The sequence below is a fragment of the Podarcis tiliguerta genome, assembly GCF_965153285.1.
Source record: "Podarcis tiliguerta genome assembly, chromosome: 9".
Classification (NCBI taxonomy): domain Eukaryota; kingdom Metazoa; phylum Chordata; class Lepidosauria; order Squamata; family Lacertidae; genus Podarcis; species Podarcis tiliguerta.
The window spans coordinates 1,918,463-1,945,983 of NC_139542.1; the positions used below are offsets into that span (position 1 = coordinate 1,918,463).

The 27,521-nt window shown below is 46.0% G+C and overlaps 2 protein-coding genes across 2 annotated transcripts in view; both read right to left on the minus strand.

Moving 5' to 3' along the window:
* Window positions 1-27,521, minus strand: part of LOC310657502 (uncharacterized protein) — a 126,245-nt gene that overhangs the window by 17,185 nt on the left and 81,539 nt on the right. The gene's annotated exons all lie outside the window — the stretch shown is intronic.
* On the minus strand, window positions 102-27,127 carry LOC310657514 (uncharacterized protein). The gene is made up of 12 exons (XM_083398244.1): window positions 26,982-27,127; window positions 20,031-21,336; window positions 18,631-18,692; window positions 18,005-18,046; window positions 16,540-17,276; window positions 15,379-15,435; window positions 14,940-15,088; window positions 14,180-14,241; window positions 13,554-13,595; window positions 4,424-4,809; window positions 647-1,393; window positions 102-459 (listed from the first exon to the last, which is right to left on the minus strand). The coding sequence occupies exons 2-12, from the start codon at window positions 21,129-21,131 to the stop codon at window positions 386-388; spliced, it is 3,459 nt and encodes a 1,152-aa protein (XP_083254370.1). The 5' UTR covers window positions 21,132-21,336; window positions 26,982-27,127; the 3' UTR covers window positions 102-385.

Genomic DNA, 27,521 nt, shown 5'->3' on the forward strand with positions numbered 1-27,521 from the left:
TCTCCTTTCCCTTCCTCTCCCACAACAAACACTCTGTGAAGTGAGTGAGGCCGAGAGACTTCAGTTGAGGAAGAAGAAGAAGAAGAGTATCAAAGCGGCTCACATTCTCCTTTCCCTTCCTCTCCCACAACAAACACTCTGTGAGTTGAGTGAGGCTGAGAGACTTCAGAGAAGTGTGACTGGCCCAAGATCACCCAGCAGCTGCATGTGGAGGAGCGGGGAAGCGAACCAGGTTCACCAGATTACGAGTCCATTGCTCTTGACCACTACACCACACTGGCTCTCAGGGTTGTTGTGGGGTGAAATGAGGAGGGGGAGAACCATGTATGCCACCTTGAGCTCACTGGAGGATAGAAATGTAGCCACAAATCAGTAAAATCACATATCATTGTGTATTCGGTATGCCACAAAAGGAACCAGTCGCCCGGACCAACGGATTGCAGAAAAGATCCCTGCACCCTAGAAGCAACAGCACAGGTGTGTTCACCACTACCAGAGAAGCCGGCTGGATCTCAGGGCAGTCCTGAACCTGAGCAGGAACTGTGCATTATATCACCAATGCAAGTCTTGACGGATATCTCCAACACAGAACAACCTCTCTCTACAGCCAGACCCACCCTCAGCCCCCTTCCCGACAACTCCTCACCTGAGCAAGGAGGAACGACTCCTGGCACCACTTCCTGACTGCTCTCCTGCTTCTTTTCTTCGCTTCCTGCAGGAATACTTAACTGGGGGCTTGGGCCAGCCACACTTGGGCTTTCCTGCACACTTAAGGCAGCTTGAAACACCTGTGTTGCAACCAGCTGCATCATGGAGACAAGGGATAGGGATGCTGCTTCGATCTGTATAGCAGGAAGTGGGGGCAAGCTTGTTCCTTGGGTGAGTCCAGCACCCACTCCGCCTCCAGACTGCAGCAGCGACAGGGCCTGCATGACACTTTGTTCTACAAGAGGCGTCAACGAAAAGCGCAACGGATCTTGACGTTGCCGGTCTCCTTGTCCCTGCATTGCTACCTCATTCTTGGGCAGCTCCTGATGGCCAGGATTTGTCTGCAGTGGATAGTCTGACTTGTTGGGTAGTTGTTCTGCCACATCAGATTTCGCTGGAGGTTGCCGGTCTGCTTGTTCCTGCGTTGCTGCCTCCTTCTTGGGCAGCTCCTGATGGCCGGGATTTGTCAGTCGTGGATGCTCTGACTTGTTGGGTGGTTGTTTTGCCACATCAGATTTGGATGGAGGTTGCTGGTCTCCTTGTTCCTCCATTGCGGCCTCCTTCTTGGGCGGCTCCTGGTGGCTAGGATTTGTCTGCAGTGGATGCTCCGACTTCTTGGGTGGTTGTTCTGCCACATCAGACTTGGCTGGAGGTTCCCTGGAGCTTCCTGCTTCTGCAGACGATGCTAAAGAGGGGGAGAAAAAGCAATTGGCTCATTATTATTAGTAGTAGTAGTAGTAATATTTATTAAATTGGTATACAGTGCTAGCTCTGGATGGAAACAGGATCTGTTCCTGAGCCCTGTTTGCATCCTGAAGCGAATGCAACCCGCGTCCGCACTTGCGCGGGTAGCGATTCGGCGCTTCCGCGCATGAGCAACATCATTTTGAGCATCTGTGCATGCGGCGAAACCTTAAAATGCTTAACCTGAAGCTACTTCAACATGAGGTACGACTGCACCGCCCTCCATCCATCCATCTCAGGGCGGTTCACAACATAAAAATACAAAATTTAAAAACCCCAAAGATACAAAATGGAACCAATACCGCCCGCCCCCCGCAGTTCATCAACACTCTATTGCAACAACTTCAGGTCTACCTTTGGCAACAATACTGCAGGGAAGCAGCAGAATATCTCCCCTGATCCTCGGTCACAGCTGAATTTGCAACAAGGTTCTACCCTGCATAGCATGAGTGCAAGAAGGTCATTGTACTAAGCAACTGTAAAAACTACAAAGTGGGTGGGGGAAAACTCCAGAGGAGTGAAATGGCTGAGATCAACCAACATCCCCTTTTGAAATGGGTTGTAGAGTCACTCACACAATCCAATATAGGAACAGGCTTGGTCTCCTTTTTTTAAAAAATAAATAATAATGTTTATTTCAATTTTCACAAATACAAAAAAAATAAATTGAAAAAGACAAAATACAGTAGAATAAACGAGAAAAAACAAAAATTAAAATTAAAAATACATAGAAAACCACCCCTCCACCCCACCAACAAGAGAAAAAACAAAAAATAAAAACATTTAAAAAAGAAACACTTCCATTTTTCAAAATTCCATCCTTCAATGACTTATTTCCTCGACCTCCTCCCACCTCCCTTTTTGTATTCCAATTATTAATTAAGTCAGCAAATTCTTTCCATCTTTCACTGCTTACTCACTTATTTATCTTAATCCATTTAAACCTTATCCTCCCATCAACATCTAGAAAATTATCTATACTCCAATCTAATAAGAAAAAAAAGAGAAGACCCTTAAATCTTATACCTTTAAATCCTAATGTCTCAAATCCTTATCATATTTCCACTAAAGTCAAATAAATTCATTCCACCATCTCCCAACATTCCTTAATTGTACAATATTATCCTAATTGCTGTTTTAGAAAATTCCCAATTTTCCCCCACCATCTCTTCCCCCTGGTTTCTGATTTTATCAGTCTTTTCTGCTAATTATCAGTCTTTTCTGTCAGTTCCATTAATTCAATCAACCCGGTGCTCTTATGTCCGAGGCTCTTAACCCTTCTCCCTGATCTGTCTGCGGGTTTCTTTCAGTACCTAAAATTAAATCCCAAAGGGCTTTTTTCTTGGCAGCTCCTTTATTCAATTTCAACATGATTGCCCATACTCCATGTTCAAAATTATAGTCCAAGAGATATTCCAAAGCATACTCCACAGTCTCTTTGAGGTTACGGAATTCCAGTTTTCCAAGCTTTCCCGCAGTGCCACCCTCCAACAGAAAAACCATCCATCTTGCCTTACTCAGTCCAAGTGGGGCACTGCCTCTCCAGTTCTGACTTTCAAAGTCCATAACCTCAAACTTCAATTTATGTTCATCAATTTGATTCACTGAGGCCAAGGCTTCTACTTGAATTTCATCTTGCAGAGACAAAATAGGTTGTTTTGGTTGTTCCATCCTCTTCTCCAATACTTGCCCTTTCAGAGTTGGTTCCACATCCCGAACAGCACCTGTTGAATTACTCACTTTCTGTTCCAAGACAGATACATTCTGTTCCAAGCCAGAGACACTTTGTTCAAGAGTGTCCACTGTCTTTATCAATTGCTCCAACAGAGCAGTTATTTTATCAGCCATGTTCCCAGGAGCTTCTTGTTTTTCCAGTATTATATTAAAATTCTTCAAGGCCACTTATTTCTCGGCCTCCATTCTTTAATGGAATTTTCCGCCTCAGAAGTGTAACAGTCGCAACAGTTTCTGAAGCTCCCTCTATCGGCAACAGTTTCTATTTTTGTTATATTCAGTTCAGAGTTCAGTAACAAAATTGCAAATCAGCTCTTCTTCTTTTTAAATACCACAAAATCAATACGAAAAGGTATATGTCTCTATTCAACCGTCCATCAAGATATGTTCCATTCCCCGTTATTATTTTTTCAAATCATAAAGCCTTTTGACAGCCCGATCCCAGGCTCGAGACAGCGGTGAATTAAATCGTCTTCTTCACTGTCCTGCAGGTTTAAATCGTCCACAAAAGAATTCCCCCCTCTTCCCCTGCTTCCGAGGGGGTGTTCAATGTCTTAAATGGTGAAAATTAATACTTGACACAATACTTTTCATAGGCTTCAGCTTACGGCGGCTTTGCTTTAATCTTTTTACAAAAGGATTAGACCTTCACGTTCCTGTTTAGACCTTCACGTTCAAGTGCCAAATCCAAATGTTTAGTAATCCAATTCAATTTACTTACGAATATTTACTTAAAGTCCAAATGTCCACAGGAAAAGTCGGCGCTTTCTGGCAACAGCTATGTGGCTTCATTCCCTGAAAGTAGCGGTCGATTCGATGTACCGTGCCGCTCACCCCACGTCGCTCCGGAGCCCCGAAACCGGGTCACCCCGCGAGTAGGGGAGGCGCAAAAGGCACGTGCCGAATCCCAAGCCCACGGTCTTCTTCCATCCGTGGTTTTTACCGGGTCTCCGCCTCGCCGTGGCGGTCAGACCCTTGTTCCCAGGGAGCGGATTCCTCCGAGACGGAGGAAATCCGCCATTACCAGGAGCGCCAACCCGGATGTCCCGGAACAGGCTTGGTCTCCTTGGCAGGCATTATATTGACACAATGACAAAGCCAGGAGAAAAACCCCAGAACAGAACAAACTATTCACTGAGCCACAGCCACTGCAACACGCCTGCCATTATCACACACATAATCCTGCTTAGAAAAAACCGAAGGCCAGTTACTGAAGCATCTGTAACATCCACCTTACCTGAAGATCTAGTTGATTTTCTCAGTTCTCTCTTCTGGCTAGACGAGGTTTGAGAACTTGAGCTGGGGGAGTTTCGTCGCTCTGAAGACCTGGACCTATGTCTGCGGCTCCTAGATCGTGACCGTTTTCTGCTGTGGGGCCCAGGGCTCCTAGATCGTGACCGCTTTCTGCTATGGGGCCCAGGGCTCCTAGATCGTGAAAGTTTTCTACTGTGGGGCCCAGGGCTCCTAGATCGTGACCGTTTTCTGCTGTGGGGCCCAGGGCTCCTAGATCGTGACCGAGTCTGACTTGAGGCATGGCCAGGAATTGAGTGCTGTGTTGTGTTCGGGTTAGAACTGGTAGAGCAGGGGATTGGAATAGGTTTTTCCTTCTTGTCACCTTCATGTCTGCAAAAGGCAGAAAAAACAGGATTTGAATGACTTCTCTTTTTCAAATGTAAAAGGAGAAATCAGATCTGCCAAGATGTTATTTTTGCAAATGGAAATCAACTAGAAATAGGAACTGTCGGGGTTAAAGCTAAAAGCATCAAAAGCCTACAGAATACGGCTGATGGGCCTGCAGCATCCAATGACTAAAGGAACCCAGATGCTGGCAACAGAATGCCCACCTTCATACCAGAAAAGTATGGCTGCCACCTGCACTGGGAATGGCTACCTGCCTGCTAGTGGCTTAGCTGCAGCGCAACCCACAGCTGCTCAGCCAGCTGGCCCCTGGAGCCTTAGAATGAAGACATGAGGGCCTGCAGTCTGAGTTAAGCAGCTCCTACATGTACAGGTCAGGGACAACCAGTAACCTTGAGTGGAAAATATTATCCCGGATGGTTACTGTCAGGGGACTTACATTGGAACAGGGGAGAGAGGCAGGGTGGCCCATTGGAATACAGAAAGCTTCTGAAATTCCTGAGGAGCAGTTCCTCTACCAGCAGTGAGAAAAGCCACATCTCCAGTGGAGAAGAGAGGGAAGGGGCCAGCCAAGTGAGGAAGGGGCTCAAGGATGCTGCGGAGAGCCCCAGCGCCTCACCTTGCCAGGTTGGCCAGGAGGGACACACACCACTTCCGTCGCCCACCTTGCGCAGAGGGGTGAAATGCAAGGAGGGGAGGCAGAGGCTTGGGGTGTTGAAGTTCTTATATCAGGGGAGAAGCCGGAAGGGGCCACTCTGGGATTCTGTAAGTGACTAAGATGGACATGAACTTTGGAGATCTGCCCTGTAAATAGTTTGCACAATGAAACCTATAAAAGACAGGTTTGGAGTCCTGCCTGGTTACTTGCGAGCAACCACCAGCAGCATCTGACAGGTTACTTTTTCTGCAGAAGTGTTTTTTGTTATAGTTCCTAAGCAGCAGTGAACAGTGGTCAACTGCAGATAACTTAACCATTTTACAGTTTTGAGTCTTCTCTACTAAATACAATGAAAGACCAGAATTAGTCCCAGTGCAGAAGGCCCTGATGCAAATTTTCCACTCAAAATGTCTCTGAAAACCCACACCATTGGGGAGAACAGGGAATTGAGATTACTGCAGCCTAATTCTCATTACTGAGTATTCATGTTGAGATTAAAAGGTTACCTCTGTAACGAAGAGCATTCTTCTGGATTCCACTCAGGATACCTGTTTCAAGAAAAGCCAGCAAAACAGCTGTGTTATTCATTTGACACGGTACATGTACTCCATTCCATTATCATTCAGGCAAGTTTCTAAAACTTTCTCTCCCTTTTGTCCAAATTATTGATCTCTTACTACTGATCTTCTGGGGAAGTTTAAAGGTGATTCTATGAGGATTCCCTGACACTTTGACCCAGATTCCGAAAAGCTCCCTGGCATGAGACTCAGGTCCCAGCTCCTCCAAGAACTGGTTTGTCCTGAAGGCACACCTCATAAAACTCTGCTCATGCTCCACAGACATCTAAAAGCCACAGAACGCAAGATGAGATGCCTCTGAGCTTCTGCCTTCTTCCCTGGTTCAGCTCCACAATCGGCCTACAGACCACTTATACAAATTCAGGCAAAACACAACCTAGAGCAGGCACTGTTCCTTCAAAGGTGAGCTCCCACAACTTCCTTGGCTGAGGTTTGTGGCAAGGTATGTAAGCAATGGCTCTGCTGCTTTTAGCAAAGCCCCGAGGTTGCTGCGAATTGTTCGCAGCGCTTTAGCAGAAATGCTCAGAGCTCCAGGTACTTCAGTGCAGTATATTTCTTGTGAGCTATATATATACAAATATCTACAGGCTATAATACACGAGAAGTTCATACAGTCAAACAGAGTATCTGGCTGCACCTTAAAGCAAATAGGAAGACCTCTAACTCTCTTTTTCTGACCACACTCCTCTACACCACCACTTTGCTGCTGGACAGGTTTCCCTTTTAAACCGATGACAGCCAATCAACTGACAGCACATTACTGCTGTCATTCTGACCCAGCACTTCCACAGAAAGTATTGCAGGCTGATGGCACCAGCCAGTTGCATCAGCTAGCAAACTCAAGACTTACTATCTCACACAGCATTCTGTGAATCCCAACACTCCTCCTTAAGTCAAATGCTTGAGACCTAACTATTCTCTTGTGTCTCAAAATTTAGGAGCATCCAAACATTTTGTATATAAATCTGCCACATTACATCTTGTATTACAGTGCTGTACTTTTAACACATTTCTTTCCAAAGCATTTTTACATTGCCATATCTTATCGCAATATGTTTACTTTTGCTCTTAAAGTTCTGTTGATTGGCAAGCTGTTGTGCAAGCTGTTATCACTGAGCACAGTGATTGGCATTTCAGAAGGTATTCCTGTTTCTTTTGTTAGGCAAGCAAAGCACTCTATTTGTGACACACATTTGCTTATGGCCGAGTACTCTGCTTCACAAGTACTTGTGGCAACAAATGTTTGTTTCTGGGATTTCCACTGAACCAGGGCATTTCCAATATATATAGCATAACCAGTGGTAGACTTTCCATTTTCTCTGTCCCCCCCAGCTGTCATCTGCATATGCATACACTTGCTGATCATTTCCTGTATTCAGCATCAGTTTGTAATCTTTTGTGCCTTTCAGATACCTTAGGATTCTTTTAAGTGCTACCCAATGTCTCTGAGCCGGGTCTCCACTTCTTTGGCTTAACATGTGCACTACCAATGTTATATCGAGTCTCATCTAGCAACTTAAATATAACAGAAAACCTAACAAAGAATGAAACGCTGTTGCACTCTCACATTTTTGTCCTGGTTCATTTTTGTACTGTTTAGTTATGAGAGTGTCAACCTCATTTGCCTTTTCCATTCCATATGTCTTCAGTAACTTTTTGATCTTGTCCTTCTGATTTAGAGAGCAGACGCCCTCTTCATTTCTCTGAATCTCTACTCCTAAGTAATTTTGAATTTCACCCAAATACTTCGGTGTGTATTTGTTACCTAGGTTGTTCATAAACCAAGACATTTGCTTTTGTGCAGTTGTTATTAGATCTCGTTAACATACAAAAGTAAATAACAAATGCTTCCTTGCACCATTGCTGTATATAAACAGGAATCAGCCAGGCTTTGTTTGAATCCCATCTTTTTCAAAGCTGTGTCTATGCATTCATGACATAGATGTGCACTTTGGTGTAAACCATATAGTGCCCTTTGCAGCTTTAACATCATGCTGTCTTTTTCCAGCTCATAACCTGGTATTTGCGGTCAATACACCTTGGTGTCAATAGGAGCATTTAAATACGCTGAGGCAACATCAAAATGATTCAACCCCCTCAGACTTGACATTGCTAAAACTGATTTTACTGTTTCAGCCTTTGCTGTTAGGGGAAACACTTCATCATAATGTATCTTTTTCCTTTGTGTAAAGCCCTTTGCGATCAACCTGGCTTTCCTTTGACAACTACCATCAGCCAGCTTTTTCACTTTAAAAACCCACTTACAGCTTATGGGCTTTTTACCTTCAGGCAATTCTGTAGGTACAAACACATTGTTTAATAATAATAATAGTAATAATTTTTATTTATACCCCGCCCTCCCCAGCCAAGACCGGGCTCAGGGTGGCTAACAAGCAATAATAAAAACAAGTTGAATGAATACATCTTAAAAACAAGATTAAAATACAACATTAAAATATTGAAACAATAAAATATTAAAAGGCAGCCTCATCACAGGAGGAGAAAGGAAAAAGAAAGAGGGGGAGGGAATCAAATTGGCTCCCCCGGCTTGCGCAGAGCTGCCTCTTATCCCGAAGCCCCGGCGCGCTGAGCTGTCTCCTTATCCCGAAGCCCCGGCGCGCTGAGCAGTCCCGCCGGGGCTTCGGGTAGCTGTGCGCAAGCCGCGGGAGGGCTCCCCCGGCTTGCGCAGAGCTGCCTCTTATCCCAAAGCTACCCGAAGCGACTGCTCAGCGCGCTGGGGCGTCGAGATAAGAGGCAGCGCCTGGGGGGGGGAATAAAAAAAAATTCCTTTATTTTCCCCCCAAAAAACTAGGTGCGCCTTGGCTCCGTGGTGACGCGCCGGTCCTGGAAGCCGGAGGAGGAACTGAAGGGTCTCCTTCTGTTCCTTCTCCAGCTTCGCTGAAGGGCGCTGCGCCTTCTCCCTCTCTGCGCACCGCCCCTCCTGTGAAGGAGAGGTGCTGCGCAGAGAGAGAGAAGGCGTAGCGCCCCTTGAGCGACGCGCCTGTGGTGCAAAGCTGGAGGAGGAACAGAAGGGACTCTTTCTGTTCCTCCTCCCGCTTGGCAGCGACACACCTGTCCAGCGAAGCCCGAGGAGGAACAGAAGGGTCTCCTTCTGTTCCTTCTCCAGCTTCGCTGAAGGGCGCTGTACCTTCTCCCTCTCTGCGCAGCGCCTTTCCTGTGAAGGAGGGGCGCTGCACAGAGAGAGAGAAGGCGCAGTGCCCCTTCAGCGACGCGTCTGTCCTGGCTTCTGCTTTAGCCCTGCGCAGCCTCTTTGGGCAGGGGGAGCCTTCATCCCGCTGCCCTGAAGAGGCTTGGCGCGGTTACCCCAGAAGCCAGAACAGTCACACTGTATCCCAGAAGCCAGATCCCTCTTGCTCTTCTGGCTTCTGGGGTTCAGAATATTTTTTTCTTGTTTTCCGCCTCCCAAAACTAGGTGCGCCCTATGGTCCAGTGCGCCCTATGGTGCGAAAAATACGGTACATGCTTTTCGTTCAAAGCCCTAGCATCAGTCAGCAATGCTTTTCTTTTACAAAAAGTCTGAGAAGCTCCACTGTCCAGAACCACAGCTCTTCATTTTCTTGGCCATGTGCAGACACCCAAGCGGTAGATTCTCTCTGCTGCCTCCTGCTGTTTTTGTTGTTTTCTCGGGCAGTCCCGAAGCAGATGTCCACTGGACTTGCAGCAAAAACATCTTTTTACTTTGTTGACCACCGGCTGGCCTGCAGCAGCTCCTCTTGACTGTTCTCCGGCTCCCGACACCTCTGCTCTTCCTGGCTGTTGTTCTCTCTGGGATGCTCCAACAGCTGGGCTGAGGTCGTCTTTCGCTCTGCATGCATGTCCTCCTCTGCATTCAACCGTCCGGTAACATATTCCAGAGTCAGTTTATCATTCTCTACCGACTTGAGAGAATTTACCAGCATATCATAGCTGTTGTCAAGGGAACTCAGGACCATAAAGACTTTGTCCTCTTCACCCACAGGCTTCCCTCTTAAGGCTAGCTCCTGGAAACAGCCTGTTAGGAATTTTAGGTGGTTTACCAGAGAGTCACCCATTTTCCCCCGACACCGGTACATTCTCCTGGTCAGTGTTATCAGAGAGCCAGCTGTCTCGCACATGGACAGCCTTGAGCACATTCCACGCCTCACTTGCCGTCACCTTATCAGTTACGTAGACTAGCTGGCTGTCGTCCAATATAAGGATGATTGTAGTCAAGGCTTTCTCATCCTTTTCTAGCTGGGCCTCTGCTTCTGCCAGCTTTTCATCATCGTCCTCCTCCTCCTCAGGGGGCTTCCACCACTTTCCACAGGCCCTCACGCTTGAGGAAGTGTTGCATGCGGACCGATCAGGAGCTGTAGTTCATGGCCGTCAGCTTCTCCAGCAACATGGCAGCTCTGGACTGCTACATACCTGCACCTCACCTCCAGCTCCCCACAGCTAGATATCTGCTACCTGTACTCTTGCACAGCGGAAGCGTGCTGGGCCCATAACCATGTCGCGAATTCGTCGCGGCGCTTTAGCAGAAATGCTCAGAGTTCCAGGTTCTTCAGTACAGTAAATTTATTGTGAGATATATATACACAAATATTTACAGCTATAATACACGAGCAGTTCATACAGTCAGTCAGAGTACCTGGCTGCACCTTTAGGCAAATAGGAAGATCTCTAACTCTATCTGACCACACTCCTCTACACCACCACCTTACTGCTGGACAGGTTTCCCTTTTAAACCGATGACAGCCAATCAGCTGACAGCACATTACTGCTGAGTCATTCTGGCCCAGCAATTCCATAGAAAGTATTGCAGGCTGGTTGCATCAGCTTGCAAACTCAAGCCTGCAGACTTACTATCTCACACAGCATTCTGTGAATCCTGACAGAGGTATCCAGGCAGTCATTTCCAAACCATTTCAAATCCTCAATCTACTCCCAATAAATTAAAATGAAAGGCCTTACTGTTGGCGTAGCTGATCGCATTTCTTGAAGTGTGCAATACTGCCCACGTGCAGATTCCAGCCCTACAGGAGGGAGGGAAGAAATCAGCATGAGAACACAAAGAAGCCTGGATGCTAGAGAACAATGCATCACCTAGTCCAGCATTCCTTCTCCTGCGGCCGTCAGCCAGATGCTTCTGAGAAACCCACAGAAGGACCCTCCTCTGCTGCTGCTGCTGCTACTCCCAGCAACAACTATTTTTTTAAAAAAATCACAGCATATTCATTTTTTTATAAAAATAAAACACTAAGTTCCACTTAGTGATATGCCCATAACCCACTGATGTGACTTCCGTCTATAAAACTGCAAATCTGGTCATTAAAGGTCATGAGAGTCTGTGGCAGTGTTCAAAACTAGCCACGTGCCAAGCACATCTTGCACTTCGCTATCAGAAACTTACAACCAAGTGGAGATGCCTGGGTGCCATAATCCTCATAGCGTAATATCTTCTTGAAAGCCAGAGTGGGCTCAATACAACCGTGTGCACTTTTTTTCTGCAAAAACAAAGAACTCACCATCATACTTGAACATTCTATTTTACACAGAGAACACACGTGTGGAAGTGCTGTTGGCGACACAGCACGATAATCATTCATCATTGATGGAGATGGAGATCCTGAAGACTGAGGCATCAACGAAGCTGCAGGTGTTGTTGAGGGTTGAGCCACGGAAGGTACCACAGGTCCTGCTGAAAAAAGGCATGATTCTGTTATGCAACAAAGACGGATGCCAACGAAATTCCTGGAGAGAGGGTGCCAAGGGCAAAGGCCACCTTGGAGCTTGCTCCTACTGGATATCCCCTTCCCGCCCCCCAAAAAGATCATTTCCCATCAACTACTCTACACAGTGAGGTGCCCAGTAGAGAGGGGACAGAAAGCAAATAATGTGTCAGGGTCTTCTCCAGCTGAGCCCCTCCCATCCTCCAAGGCCATTCTGAAGAGCCACTCTGGTGTAGTGTTTAGAGTGTCAGACACAGACCTGGGAGACCAGATTTGGCTGGAGGTTCTCTGGAGCTGCCTGAGAAAAAGCAAGCGGCTCATTATTATTATTAACAATAGTATTAAATTGGTATACCGCCCTCCATCCATCCATCTCAGGGTGGTTCACAACATAAAAATACAAGATGAAAAACCCAAAACATACAAAATAGAAACAAGAACAAAATGGAACCAATACCACCCCCCCTTGCGACAAAGGTCTACCCTGCATAGCATGAGTGCAAGAAGATAATTGTACTAAGCAACTGTAAAAAATACCAAGTGGGTGGGGGAAAGCTCCAGAGGAGTGAAATGGCTGAGATCAACCAACATCCCCTTTTGAAATGGGTTGCAGAGTCACTCACACAATCCTATATAGGAACAAGCTTGGTCTCCTTGGCAGGTATTATATTGACACAATGACAAAGCCAGGAGAAAAACCCCCAGAACAGAACAAACTATTCACTGAGCCACAGCCACTGCAACACGCCTGCCATCATCACACACATAATCCTGCTTACAAAAAACCAAAGGCCAGTTAATGAAGCATCTGTAACATCCACCTTACCTGGAGATTCAGTTGATTTTCCCAGTTCTCTCTTCTGACTAGAAGAACTTTGAGAACTTGAGCTTGGGGAACCTGGTTGCTCTGAAGACCCGGACCTACGTCTGTAGTTCCTAGATCGTGACCGAGTCTGACTTGAGGCATGGCCAGATATTGAGTGCTCTGAAGCGTTTGGGTTAGAACTGGTAGAGCATGGCATTGGATTATGTTTTTCCTTCTTGTCACCTTCATGTCTGCAAGAGGCAGAAAAAACAGGATTTGAATGACTTCACTTTTTCAAATGTAAAAGGAGAAATCAGATCTGCCAAGATGTTATTTTTGCAAACGGAAATCAACTAGAAGAATTCTCAGGGTTAAAGGTAAAAGCACAAAAGTCTACAGAATACGGCTGATGGGCCTGCAGCATCCAATGACTAAAGGAACTCATATGATGGGAACAGAATGCCCAGCTTCATGCCAGAAAATTATGACTGCCACCTGCACTGGGAATGGCTACCTGCCTGCTAGTGGCTTAGCTGCAGCGCAACCCACAGCTGCTCAGCCAGCTGGCCCCTGGAGCCTTAGAACGAAGACCTGCAGTCTGAGTTAAGCAGCTCCTACATGTACGGGGTCAGTGACAACCAGTAACCTGGGGTGGAAAATATTATCTGGGGGGGTTGGTTACTGTTCTGCAGAAGTGTTCTTTGTTACATGGTTCCTAAGAAGGAATGAACGGGGGCCAACTGCAGATACTTGCAGTTTTCAGTTTTGAGTTTTCTCTATTAAATACAATGAAAGACCAGAATTAGATCACAGATCACTTTCTTGGGCATCAGAAATATCCCAGTGCAGAATGCCCTGATGCAAATTTCCCATTCAAAATGTCTCCAAAAACCCACACCATCGGGGACAACAAGGAAATGAGATTACTGCATCCTAATTCTTATTACTGAGTATTCATGTTGAGATTAAAAGGTTACCTCTGTAACGAAGGGCAGTCTTCTGGATTCCAGTCAGGATACCTGTTTCAAGAAAAGCCAGCAAAACAGCTGTGTTATTCATTTGACACAGTACATGTACTCCATTCCATTATCATTCAGGCAAGTTTCTAAAAATGTCAAGTATTTCTCTCCCTTTTGTCCAAATTACTGATCTTTTACTAATGATCTTCTGGGGATGTTTAAAGGCGATTCCATGAGGATTCCCTGACTCTTGGACCCAGTATTCCAAAAGCTCCCTGGTCCCAGCTCCTCCAAGAACTGGTTTGTCCTGAAGGCACACCTCATAAAACTCTGCTCATGCTCCACAGACATCTAAAAGCCACAGAACGCAAGATGAGATGCCTCTGAGCTTCTGCCTTCTTCCCTGGTTCAGCTCCACAATCGGCCTACAGACCACTTATACAAATTCAGGCAAAACACAACCTAGAGCAGGCACCGTTCCTTCAAAGGTGAGCTCCCACAACTTCCTTGGCTGAGGTTTGTGGAAAGGCCTGTAAGCAATGGCTCTGCTGCTTTTAGCAAAGCCCTGAGCTATCCAGGAAGTCATTTTCAAACCATTTCAAATCCTCAATCTATTCCCAATGAATTAAAATGAAAGGCCTTACTGTTGGCGTAGCTCATCACATTTCTCGGAATGTGCAGCAGTGCGCACGTGCAGATTCCAGCCCTACAGGGAGGGAAGGAAGGAATCAGCATGAGAACATAAAAAAGCCCGGCTGATAGATGAGAACAAAGTGTCACCTAGTCCAGCATCCCATCTACTGCGGCAGTCAGTCAGTATGCTTCTGAGAAACCAACAGAAGGGCCCTCCTCTGCTGCTGAGCAGCAACTATTAAAAAAAACCCACCCTAATGGTATATACGGTATATACGTTTTTTGCCAACTGACACCTTGGGTTAAGAAGCCATTTGTCACCTAGCTTATATATCTGAGTTTCTACAGCAGAGTAGAAACACACTCACCTGCCCTTCAGTCCTGTGTATGAGTTTAACACTGGACAATGTTCAATATTGTACAATGCATTTAATATTAAAATAGACAACAGCAGCTCAAAATCAGATAAGACAACAGTCTCCAGACATGGTGTCAGGTTTGAATCCCACCAATGTCAAATGGGCTTTCTGGATGTGGGGATTCATGAGGCCCTGAGGTGGCAGAGATGTCTCCTTTGGGATTAGGGGAGGGGAGATATGCTGCAGTGATGCTGTCCAACAACATTTGGAAGTCACCATGTTGACTTCCCCAGGATAACATCAACCACTCCTCATAGCGTAAGATCTGCTTGAAAGCCAGAGTGGAAAATGCACTCATCCTGGGCTCAATACAACCATGTGCACTTTTTTTCTGCAAAAACAAAGAACTCACCATCATACTTGCACATTCTATTTTACACAGAGAACACACGTGTGGAAGTACTGTAGGCGACACAGCATGATAATCGTTCATCATTGACGGAGATGGAGATTCTGAAGACGGAGGCATAAACGAAGCCACTGAAGGTACCACAGGTCCTGCTGAAGGAAGGCATGACTCTGTTATGCAACACAGATGGATGCCAACTAAATTCCAGGAGAGAGGGTGCCAAGGGCAAAGGCTACCTTGGAGCTTGCTCCTACTGGATATCCCCTTCCCACCCCCCAAAATGATCATTTCCCATCAATTACTCTACACAGTGAGGTGCCCAGTAGAGAGGGGACAGTAAGCAAATAATGCATCAGGGTCTGCTCCAGCTGAGCCCCTCCCATCCTCCCGGGCCATTCTGAAGAGACACTCTGGTGTAGTGGTTAGTGTGTCAGACACAGACCTGGGAGAGCAGATTTGGCTGGAGGTTTCCTGGAGCTTCCTGCTTCTGCAGATGACGCTAAAGAGGGGGAGAAAAAGCAAGTGGATCATTATTATTATTAGCAGCAGTATTTATTAAATTGGTATACTGCCCTCCATCCATACATCTCAGGGTGGTTCACAACATAAAAATACAAGATGAAAAACCCAAAAGATACAAAATAAAAAGAAGAACAAAATGGAACTGTCAAGGAACTGCCATTGGCTCAGGGGCGAGAGGGGGAAAGCCCTATGGATTACAGAGATCCCCCAAAGATCGTGGGAAGCAGCACCTCCTCAGCGCAGGAGAGTAACCACGCCTCCAGTGGAGAGGAGCTTCAGGGCTCGGAGGAGGCGAGGCGGTGCCAGGACACCTTGCCTGGCGAAAGCAGGGAGGAGAGAGGTCCTCCGTTACCCACGCCCTCTCTGCACAGAAGGCTTCCGCGCTGAGAGGGGAGGCGCAGATTGGCCGTCAAGAAACTACTCTGCTGGGGAAGGTTTAAGGACCGCCCACTCACAGATTCTGCCAGTGAATGAACGAGCCACGGAATAGTGGCGCTCTGCATGGTGAAGGGTTTTTGGCACCAATACCGAGGCTTTACATCCGACCAGGGAGGCACTTGCCTGATTGCTCTCGAGTAACCCCCTGATATCCGTACAGGAACAAATACCCGCCCCCCTGCAGTTCATCAACGCTCTATTGCAACAACTTCAGGTCTACCTTTGGCAACAATACTGCAGGGAAGCAGCAGAATATCTCCCCTGATCCTCGGTCACAACTGAATTTGCAACAAGGTTCTACCCTGCATAGCATGAGTGCAAGAATATCATTGTACTAAGCAACTGTAAAAAATACCAAGTGGGTGGGGGAAAACACCAGAGGAGTGAAATGGCTGAGATCAACCAACATCCCCTTTTGAAATGGGTTGCAGAGTCACTCACACAATCCAATATAAGAGCAAGCTTGGTCTCCTTGGCAGGCATTATATTGACACAATGACAAAGCCAGGAGAAAAACCCCAGAACAGAACAAACTATTCACGGAGCCACAGCCACTGCAACACGCCTGCCATTATCACACACATAATCCTGCTTAGAAAAAACCGAAGGCCAGTTACTGAAGCATCTGTAACATCCATCTTACCTGGAGATCTAGTTAATTTTCTCAGTTCTCTCTTCTGGCTAGACAAGGTTTGAGAACTTGAGCTGGGGGAGCTTCGTTGCTCTGAAGACCTGGACCTATGTCTGCGGCTCCTAGATCGTGACCGTTTTCTGCTGTGCGGCCCAGGGCTCCTAGATCGTGACCGTTTTCTGCTGTGCGGCCCAGGGCTCCTAGATCGTGACCGTTTTTTGCTGTGGGGCCCAGGGCTCCTAGACTGTGACCGTTTTCTGCTGTGCGGCCCAGGGCTCCTAGATCGTGACCGTTTTCTGCTGTGGGTCCCAGGGCTCCTAGATCGTGACCGTTTTCTGCTGTGGGGCCCAGAGCTCCTAGATCGTGACCGTTTTCTGCTGTGGGGCCCAGGGCTCCTAGATCGTGACCGTTTTCTCCTGCAACGTTCAGAACTCCTAGATCGTGACCGTTTTCTCCTGCAACGTTCAGAACTCCTAGATCGTGACCGTTTTCTCCTGCAACGTTCAGAACTCCTAGATCGTGACCGTTTTGTCCTGCAACGTTCAGAAGTCCCAGATCGTGACCGTTTTCTCCTGCCTCGTTCAGAACTCCTAGATCGTGACCGTTTTCTGCTGTGGGGCCCAGGGCTCCTAGATCGTGACCGAGTCTGACTCGAGGCATGGCCAGGAATTGAGTGCTGTGAAGCGTTCGGGTTAGAACTGGTAGAGCATGGCACTGGAATATGTTTTTCCTTCTTGTCACCTTCATGTCTGCAAAAGGCAGAAAAAATAGGATTTGAGTGACTTCTCTTTTTCAAATGTAAAAGCAGAAATCAGATCTGCCAAGATGTTATTGTTGCAAATGGAAATCAACTAGAAATAGGAACTCTCGGGGTTAAAGCTAAAAGCATCAAAAGCCTACAAAATACGGCTGATGGGCCTGCAGCATCCAATAACTAAAAGAACCCAGATGCTGGGAACAGAATGCCCTGCTTCATACCATAAAATTATGGCTCCCACGTGCACTGGGAATGGCTACCTGCCTGCTAGTGGCTTAGCTGCAGTGCAACCCACAGCTGCTCAGCCAGGTGGCCCCTAGAGCCTTAGAACGAAGACACGAGGGCCTGCAGTCTGAGTTAAGCAGCTCCTGACTTCCGGTCTGCTGCGGAGGATGATGGCGGTATGCTGAGTGTCGTCTGCAACACGGAGCAAGCAGAGAGGCTTGGAGGGCAGCACTAGAGTTCAGCGCACCCCCCAAAAAACCCCCACAGGAGTGTGGGGACCCAAGGGTTCCAGCAGGATGAAAAGTCTCCCCCCCGCCCGATCACTGTTAAGTCTGAGTTAAGCAGCTCCTACATATACTGGTCAGTGACAACCAGTAACCTAGGGCAGAAAATATTATCCCGGGGGTGTGTGAGGTGGGGGCGTTACTGTCAGGGATGAAATTACTGCAGCCTAATTCTCATTACTGAGTATTCATGTTGAGATTGAAAGGTTACCTCTGTAACGAAGAGCGTTCTTCTGGATTCCACTCAGGATGCCTGTTTCAAGAAAAGCCAGCAAAACAGCTGTGTTATTCCTTTGACACGGTACATGTACTCCATTCCATTATCATTCAGGCAAGTTTCTAAAAATGTCAAGTATTTCTCTCCCTTTTGTCCAAATTACTGATCTTTTACTAATGATCTTCTGGGGATGTTTAAAGGCGATTCCATGAGGATTCCCTGACTCTTGGACCCAGTATTCCAAAAGCTCCCTGGTCCCAGCTCCTCCAAGAACTGGTTTGTCCTGAAGGCACACCTCATAAAACTCTGCTCATGCTCCACAGACATCTAAAAGCCACAGAACGCAAGATGAGATGCCTCTGAGCTTCTGCCTTCTTCCCTGGTTCAGCTCCACAATCGGCCTACAGACCACTTATACAAATTCAGGCAGAACAGAACCTAGAGCAGGCACCGTTCCTTCAAAGGTGAGCTCCCACAACTTCCTTGGCTGAGGTTTGTGGCAAGGCCTGTAAGCAATGGCTCTGCTGCTTTTAGCAAAGCCCTGAGCTATCCAGGAAATCATTTCCAAACCATTTCAAATCCTCAATCTATTCCCAATAAATTAAAATGAAAGGCCTTACCGTTTGCGTAGCTCATCACATTTCTCGGAGTGTGCAGCAGTGCGCACGTGCAGATTCCAGCCCTACAGGAGGGAGGGGAGAAATCAGCATGAGAACACAAAACAGCCTGGCTGTTGGATGAGAACAATGCATCACCTAGTCCATCATCCCTTCTCCTGTGGCAGTCCGCCAGATGCTTCTGAGAAACCCACAGAAGGGCCCTCCTCTGCTGCTGCTTCTCCCAGCAGAAACTATTTTTTTTTAAAAAAACACAGCGGTATATACATTTTTTATAAAAATTAAACACCAAGTTCCACTTAGTGATATGCCCAATACCCACTGATGGGGCGTCCATCTATAAAACTGCATAATCTCGTCATTTAAGGTCATGAGAGTCCGTGGCAGTGCTGAAAACTAGCCAGGGGCCAAGCACATTTTGCACCTGGCTACCAGACACTTACGACCAAGTGGAGATGCCTGGGTCCCAGAATGGCGCCTGACGTCTCCACAACCTGGAGGTGCATGCCAGGGGATCCTGGGATCACAATAGTTTTCACACACTAACACCACGTCCTGTAGAATTCTATCAGTTATATTTTGGTCCGTGACACCATTCAGAAAAGGAGGTAGGAATAGGCTGGTATATATGAGGAATGTCCCTGCACCAAGTGATTTATCTTCTTTAAGTTCTTAACCTAGCGCAAGGTTGTTACTTGAACTAGCCGGATGTTTAACTGAGAATCAATTACAGTTAGTCCATCATTTGAAAAATAAGACTTTAGATCCATCTGGCCCCAAAATGGCAACTAGACATTCCATTTTGGCAACTGACACCTTGGTTTAAGAAGCCATTTGTCACCTAGCTTATATATCTGAGTTTCTACAGCAGAGTAGAAACACACTCACCTGCCCTTCAATCCTGTGTATGAGTTTAACACTGGACAATGTTCAATACTGTGCAATGCATTTAATATTCAAACAGACAACAGCAGCTCAAAGTCAAATAAGACAGAGTCTTCTATCATTCGTATATTACATTCTAATGCTATAATGCTTTCTTTACCAATGTTTCTGACTGGACTGCAACCTTAATCCCCTGTCTACTTTAAGCCCAACTTCCTTTGATCCCAGAAGCTACTAGAGCAAGTTTAATTATAGACAGAGGAAGCAGTAGAGGGAACAGGGAATCCAAAGTCATTTGAGAACCTGTCTATCATAAGGCAGCTTTTACAGGTGAAACCTGCAGAAATAGCCAGTCAGATTGTGCAAATCAGACACACACAGTATTTATTCCCAAGCTTCTTGATTGTTGGACATCTTACGGGAATAAAATCTACAGATATCAAGAAGTCAATTAAACCCAGTACATAGAACACGTTGTGTACAAATGTATGTAATCGTGAGGGTGGGGAGTGACTCACCTTCAACTGTTCACATTCTACATTACACAGAGAACACACATGTGGAAATATTCTTGGAGATGCAGCATAGTAATCATTCATCATCGACGGAGTTGGCAATCTCTTCAGCTTCTGGACATCTGCCTGTGAAAAAACTGGAAGCCAAGAGGCTTTCACCACAACAACAGGTGACTCAATAGGATGCTGAGGTTTCTCATGGATTTTCTTCTGGCCACTGGCAGGTCCAGGTGGTATCTCGGCTCCTGCTGGAGGGAGGCCTAGCCCTGGCCCCTTGTTAGAAGCATCCATGGGGGGAAAGGACTGCGTACTTGATGTGCTTCTCTGGAATCCCATCTTTCGTATCAGCTCTTCTACCGCCTTCATTTGACTACTGGTTACACCAGAGGGTGCCGAAGACACGAGTGTCGTCTGCTGTGTTGGAAATCCTTTCATGTTCCCCTCAATTGATGCATCAGAATTGTAGACTTTTACATCAGGAGGAGTTTCAGTATATTTATATTTGCTTTTATGCCCGTAGTCAATTACCATGCACTTCACCATGCTACCACGACCATCGTCACTGTGAAACATTTCCTTTTCTCTGCTCTCAGAAGGTAAACTTGGTAACTGATGAGTCATTTTGCGCATTCGGATGTCCCTCAAAATTAAAGGCATGTTTTTTGGTGTCAGCTGATCATCCGGATACCGACTAAGTTCCTCCAAGTCTTCATTAGATAAGCCAAAGCTTGCTAAGATGCTCGAAGCACTCTTGGTTGTACAATGGTTCTGGATACGTGTGGCTTGTTGTGCAAACTCTCCTGAAGTGATCTGGCTACTACTTACAAGTGGAAAGTGAGCAGCACATCCCTCTTCCTTCTGGTGCCGCTCTTGTCTAGGATCCATTCCATGTTGCGTGACCTGAACATTTGGCCTTGGGAATCTTGCCCTCATTTCTGGTTCCATGACCCTTTGAGGCATTCTGGGAGGAGCAGACGGGTGTTGCCTTTGAAGACCATCCGGTCCAGGTCCCGGTCCTGGCCCCAGAAAAGGGCCACACAGCATTGGACCAGGTGCATTGGGCCCCCTCGGCCTTGGAGGCATGTTTCCTCTAGGGTTAAACATGGCAATTTTCAGAAATGCTTCATTTAACAAAGCATAAGATGCTATAGAATGGGTTGAAGCTACCGAGTTCAACTGGTGAAAAGCCAACTGTGTCTTAATCTGAGCAAGCTGCAAAGGAGGAGGAGGGCCCAACAAAAGTGGGCTGGCAATGCCAAGGTTCAGAGAATTCACAAAAGGTGCAAAATTTTCCAAGAACACCACAAAGCTGAAAGTTAAACACACAAAAATTAGATTACATTTATTTTTAATCTACTTTCTAAAATGGTTCTACTGCCAGTAAGTAAATTGTTTGAAAAACACAACCGTTTCATTTTTTTCTCAGTAACAACTTGTTTCAGCAAAGGATTGGGGGTTTTACTCACTTGTCAACTGAAAGTTATTTCATATGTGTTTCAACATACTACAACCTTTGAATTTAAAAGGCTTTATATCCCACTCTAAACCAACCATGCAAACAAGCATTTTCAATTGAAAACCCATGTGATTTTAATGCATTCTAGCCACATATGAAGTGTAATTTAATTAAGCCGTTAGAAAAATAAGATAATAATTTACACTACAACGATATGCAGAGTTAAATTATTATTATTATTACTAGACAGCAGGTTCCATTCAATTCAATGTGACTTACTTCCAAGTAATTAGGTAAAGGATTGTCCTATAAAACAATGTATTTGACAATGAAGATGTGCTACAACCACTATTTATGTGACCTCATCAAGTAACAAAACTAGAGGATGTTTGAAACTTTGTGGCAAGAGCTACATACAATTTCCCAACTAAATGGCTTCAACCATTTCAACACAGAAATTACTTTAAGATACTATGTGGACAGGGGAAAATCACAGAAGAGTAACACAGAAAGGGCATTAACAGACCACCTGGTCCATCCCCCTGGCAGGACCCATAGCAAGTAAGTTGTCAAACTGCCACCAGTCTCAGTAACCTGCTATATTGGTGACTTACCAGTCTTTAGAAAATTCTTCTGAAGGTTTACCTACTGCTATCCAATATAATTTCATAGCCTTCCATCAGGAGATTCTAGCCTTGATATGTCCCAAAATCTTTTCTTTCTTAATTTATGATGAGTTTAAAAAATATTTGGAATAACTTTTTTAAAAAGACCAGAGGCATTTCTGTTGGGATGGCAGGGACATCCCAAATGCCTTTCAGGAGGTATTTTTATATGCAACGGCTGCAGCTCGGACTTTGGTGGCAAAGGGGTGGGAAGGAAGAAAATGTCCCAACAATAACGGATTGGCAAAACAAGCTGCAATAATTTGCTAAAATGGTGCAGTTGACAAATAGCCTGAGAGGCAATTCAAAACAAAAATTTATGGAAAAGTGGGATAGATATAAGATATATGTTCAGAAATACAGTAAAGGTTCGCTATCTACGCTAGCATTCAATTGATTTGGAGAGAGACTGAGTTGAGAAATAAAACAAAGGGTACATATTGATATAGGAATGTATTAGATAAAATGTAAAGAAATATCCAATAATAAGACTACATTCATTTGTAAAAAAGGAATATACAACAGGATAGATAGGAAGTCCAAAGTGTTGGTACATATATGATTTTGTAATATTTTGTCCTTGTTTTTTCTTTCTTTAGGTATATAATCTTTGTATACATGCAGAAAATTATATTATAATGAGCCTTGTAATGTAATATGATGTTTAGCAATGTATCATAAGAACATTAATAAATAAATAAAACTCAAAAAAAGGGGGGGGGAACCTTTTCTTTCTTAGACCGGACGTGTTACACACCTGAGGTGTCAACCTGTGTCCAAGATCGAGGTGGCCCAGCGTGTGTGTGACATCGTGCGCTCAGAACGCATCATGCTCATGTGAGGTCATGCACGTGACACACGTTACACATGCAAAGTCGCGTCGCCAGGAGGGGCCCAGTGAGAAGCCCAGCGCAGCGCGGCTTCAGTGGCTAGCAATTCCTCCTCTCTCTCGCTCAGGAGGAGCCTGCCACTGAAGCAGCACCCCATTTGGCTTCGCGCTTTGCCTCCTCCACCCCAACATTCAGGAGGCCTGGCCCCCTCCCAACAGATTTTGAGGGAGCCAAAGACACCGCAGCCCCATAGAGTTGCTGCGCATGTTACAAGCAATTAATGTTTTCGAACATAAATGTGAAGGCCCATAAAAACCCATGAGAAAATAGTTTACTTCACACACAATATTCTTCCAGCTTCCGCATCCAGTGAATTCCGCAAACTGATGAATCGGAAAATACACCAACACAATCGAGGAACAAACATGTAAAGGTTGATAAACCCATTTCTATTTGTGCAAACTTAATAAATACTTCATACATTTTTTGCCTGTGCATAATGATGCACATCTGAAGAGGCCAAGTTTAACTGCATATGCAGAGTTACTGCTGGTACTTAATGACATTATTTTCTGCTGAGATTATCTGAGAATATGTGCAAGCTATTATACTGCACGTTATGCAAAAAGCTTTCCTGCTTTAAGCTCATGAAACATTAAGTTACAGTTTGGCAAATTTTGACAGCTCCAGTAACTTTGCATCTCTAGACTTGCGTGACAGAACCGAAAGGAGGGGGCAATAGGCAGCTAAGTGCTTCTGCTAGAGCAAGGACCCCTTGGGCTGCAGAGCAGAATTTTCCTCTCCTGGTGCATCCCCTAAATCTGTTCCAGGAGTTCCCTTAACCCCACAAAGGAGATTAGAGGAGGCTAGAGGGAAAACGATAGGCTCCAATGTTTAACCCAAAATCCATGCATCTACAAAAGTAATTACGCTGGATACCACCAACGTAAGATAGACACACATACTAACCAATGTAGGCCTGGCTGACAAAAAGCAGGCAACTTTTAAGGGAGTTGGGGAAAGGAAACTAAATTTTCTAGTTTTCTGTGAAACAAAAGTAGTTGTCACTCCAAATGTTCAGCCCCTGCAGCATTTTTGCTAAACTCATTCATACCGTTTTAAAACAAAACAAAAAACCACTTTGCTGAGAGCACTGCAACATCCCCCAGCAATCATATGTGTTTTGGTACTGCACCATAAAATTCAGATAAATGCAAAATCTTAAGTTTATATGTATGTTTCAATCTGTGTTTCAGTCAGGGACGTGAGAATTGGGTTAGTTTCCTTAAGAATGCAGAGCAGGGGCAAATTCACCTCTAGACCTGCGCAGTATTGTGATTAAGGGTAAAGGGGAACCCTGACCATTAGGTCCAGTCGTGACCGACTCTGGGGTTACAGCCCTCATCTCGCTTTATTGGCCGAGGGAGCCGGCGTACAGCTTCCGGGTCATGTGGCCAGCATGACTAAGCTGCTTCTGGCAAACCAGAGCAGTGCACGGAAACGTCGTTTACCTTCCCACCAGAGTGATACCTATTTATCTACTTGCAATTTGACGTCCTTTCGAACTGCTAGGTTGGCAGGAGCAGGGACTGAGCCACGGGAGCTCACCCCGGCGCAGGGATTCGAACCACCAACCTTCTGATCAGCAAGTCCTAGGCTCTGTGGTTTAACCCACAGCGCCACCCGCGTCCCTTAGTATTGGGATTAGAGCTGCACAATTTTGTTGCCACCTTGTGGCCTAAATTAGCAGTACTATTCATTTTAATAAAGTCCACCATAAATTCATGGCTTAGAAGATCTTCAAATATCCACCATAGTTGCAGCATCAGCCCCAGCTCAGAAACAAGACTTTTTAAAGAAACATGTAGCAGTTACTTGTTGGATTTTCCAAGAGGACACACAATAAAACACTGCAGTGCTTTCTGTTCAGTGTTCTAACCCAGTTTTAGGATACAGTGGTACCTTGGGTTAAGTACTTAACTTGTTCCAGAGGTCCGTTCTTAACCTGAAACTGTTCTTAACCTGAAGCACCACTTTAGCTAATGGGGCCTCCTGCTGCTGCCACGCCGCCACAGTACGATTTCTGTTCTCATCCTGAAGCAAAGTTCTTAACCCGAGGTACTATTTCAGGGTTAGCGGAGTCTGTAACCTGAAGCGTATGTATCCCGAGGTACCATTGTACTCCATTCCCACACATAGCATAGAATCACAGAATTACAGAATTGTAGAGTTGGAAGGGACATTTGAGGGTCATCTAATCCAACCCCTGCAATGCAGTAATCTCAATTAAAGAATCCCCGATAGGTGCCCAAGCAGCCTCTGCTTAAGAACCTCCAAGGAAGGAGAGTCCATTACTTTCTGAGGAATTCCGTTCCACAGCGCTTACCACCAGAAAGTTATTCCTGGTGTTAATTCAGAATCTCCTCTCTTGTAACTTGAATCAATTGTTTTGGGTCCTACTCTCCAGAACAGCAAAAAACAAGCTTGCTCCATTTTCCATGTGAAAGCCCTTTAGATATTGGAAGATGGTGATCAAATCCTATGAATTACTCTCTCCTTTGAAGCGGGCCAAATGCATTTTAAGACAAGATTTTTTTGTTTAAAAGTCTTCAAAGGCCATTTAAAGCATTAGGACCATTTAAAGACATACAAAACAATCAAATCAAAGATGCATTTCTGCACCCAGAGGGCTATCCTCACTGAGGTCTTTTTGTGGCTTGTGAATGACCTCTTGCCTCTCTTATCTAGCGATGTCTATTTTCAACTTTTAAGACCAGAAGAGGCACAGCATCATTTAGCAGAGTTCCAGGGAAAGGAGGGAACTCATTTTCTGCCTTTCACTGCTGCCTTTAAAAGCCTGTTGCTAGCATTCAGTTGCCGCACGGCCACCACTTCCACCTACTGAACTATGAATAGCTTGACTGGTATTAGGCAGGTGCCTTCACTGCATCCCGTTGGGTGCCTGCTTTTGTTGTGGCATTCTCTCACAATCAAGGGGTGTATACATTTCATGAAATGAACAAATGAAATGAAGTGTGGGAAATTGCAGTCAAATATAACTAGCAAGTTTAAGACTAGATAATGCACGAAAGGGTTGAGACCACAGTATTCCAAGACTCAATTGGCCACCTGGAAGTTAATTTTCTTCCTTTGTTCATTCTTTCACTGTGTGAACTCACCAAGGTAGGACATGCTCAGACCGCACATGCAGAAATGTCTTTCTTTATTCTGTAAGCCCAAAATTTCTACCTGTGTTATATCCCACTACGGCCCTGGAAATCTGGGAAGGTCTCTGTATGAATGTAACACCTTTAGGGAAAGGAACACAGGTGCTCAAGGCAAAACCAAGTTACCGCAAGGATCAAATGTTGACCAATTCTAAAGAAGTTCAATTCAGTAAGTTACCATACATTGAAAATGAAGGTCGTGAGACCCATTTCCACTAGCGAATGAGGTTTTGATCTGGGGAGTGCAAACCACATGCCAAGAACTGAAACATTCAGTTACACCCTAGAAGCCACAGGAAATTTCTTCACAGATTTTATGGGCTCTTAACTTAGCTTGGCAGATTTTGCAAGACTGTACTATGAACATAGTAAATTATACGGAGTCAAGAGAGCTGATCCATCTGGTGCAGTATTGCCTATAATAACTAGCAATGGCTCGCCAGGGCTGTCTTCCTGCCCTATCTTGAAATACCAGGGATATACAAGGCAGATGCTCTATTTCTAAGCTATGGCCTTTCTGTACAGTATAAACGGAGTACTAGGAGCACCAGACCCATGTTGACAACCAAAGGCGGTCCTGTTCTGGCCATATGTTTAACGGTATGTGAAGCTCCACGAAGGCCTTCCCTTCCCTCCTCACGGCTTCCCGATGAAAACAAGCGCCGTGGGGGTGGGCCCCTGGCGGCGGAGCCTGAGGCCTGAGGGGCCTGAGAAGCGCCGAGGCCTCCCTCCCCTTCCTCCTCCCCCGCTCCTCCTGCCCCCCGCCGCCGCTTCACCTCCGCCGGGCTGGGCCTCGGGTCCCGCCGGCGCGGAGGAAGAGACGCTCAAGCGAAGGCCGCGGCCGCCGCGCTCCTCCTCCCGCCTCGCCCCCGACGCGGCCGCCGCTCTGAGGGGAACAAGCGACACGGACGGCGTCGCCGCGCTGCGCATGCGCGCCCGGGTGGTTCCCGGATGGGGAGGAGGGAGCAGTCCAGCCAGCCAATCCGCTGGCGGCCAGGGGGGGTATTTAAACTGAGGCGGCAGCCGAAGAACTTCCTGTTGGCTCGCGGCCTCGGCTAAAGGAGGTTTAAAAGAACCTCCGGCCCTTCTGAGGAGAGGGAGCGCCTGACCAGAGAGAGCGGGCCCAGAAAGTACCGTACTTTTATTAATGCCTTGTATAAGACTCCCCCAATTTGGGGGGACTAAAAATTTCAAAAATGACGGGGTGGGGGAGATTCCCCGCCGCGGTTGCTGAGGGGTCTTTGCAGCCCCCGCTTTGAGCATAGCTGTCAACTTTTCCCTTTTCTTGTGAGAAATCCTATTCAGAATAAGGGAAT

Coding starts and splice junctions, on each gene's coding strand:
- LOC310657514 (XM_083398244.1), bottom strand. CDS start 21,131: ATGTTTAACCCTAGAGGAAACATGCCTCCAAGGCCGAGGGGGCCCAAT. Junction 15,436..16,539: donor AAAATTAACTAGATCTCCAG/GTAAGATGGATG, acceptor CCCCCTCTTTAG/CGTCATCTGCAGAAGCAGGA. Junction 13,596..14,179: donor TGTGATGAGCTACGCCAACA/GTAAGGCCTTTC, acceptor TTCTTGAAACAG/GTATCCTGACTGGAATCCAG.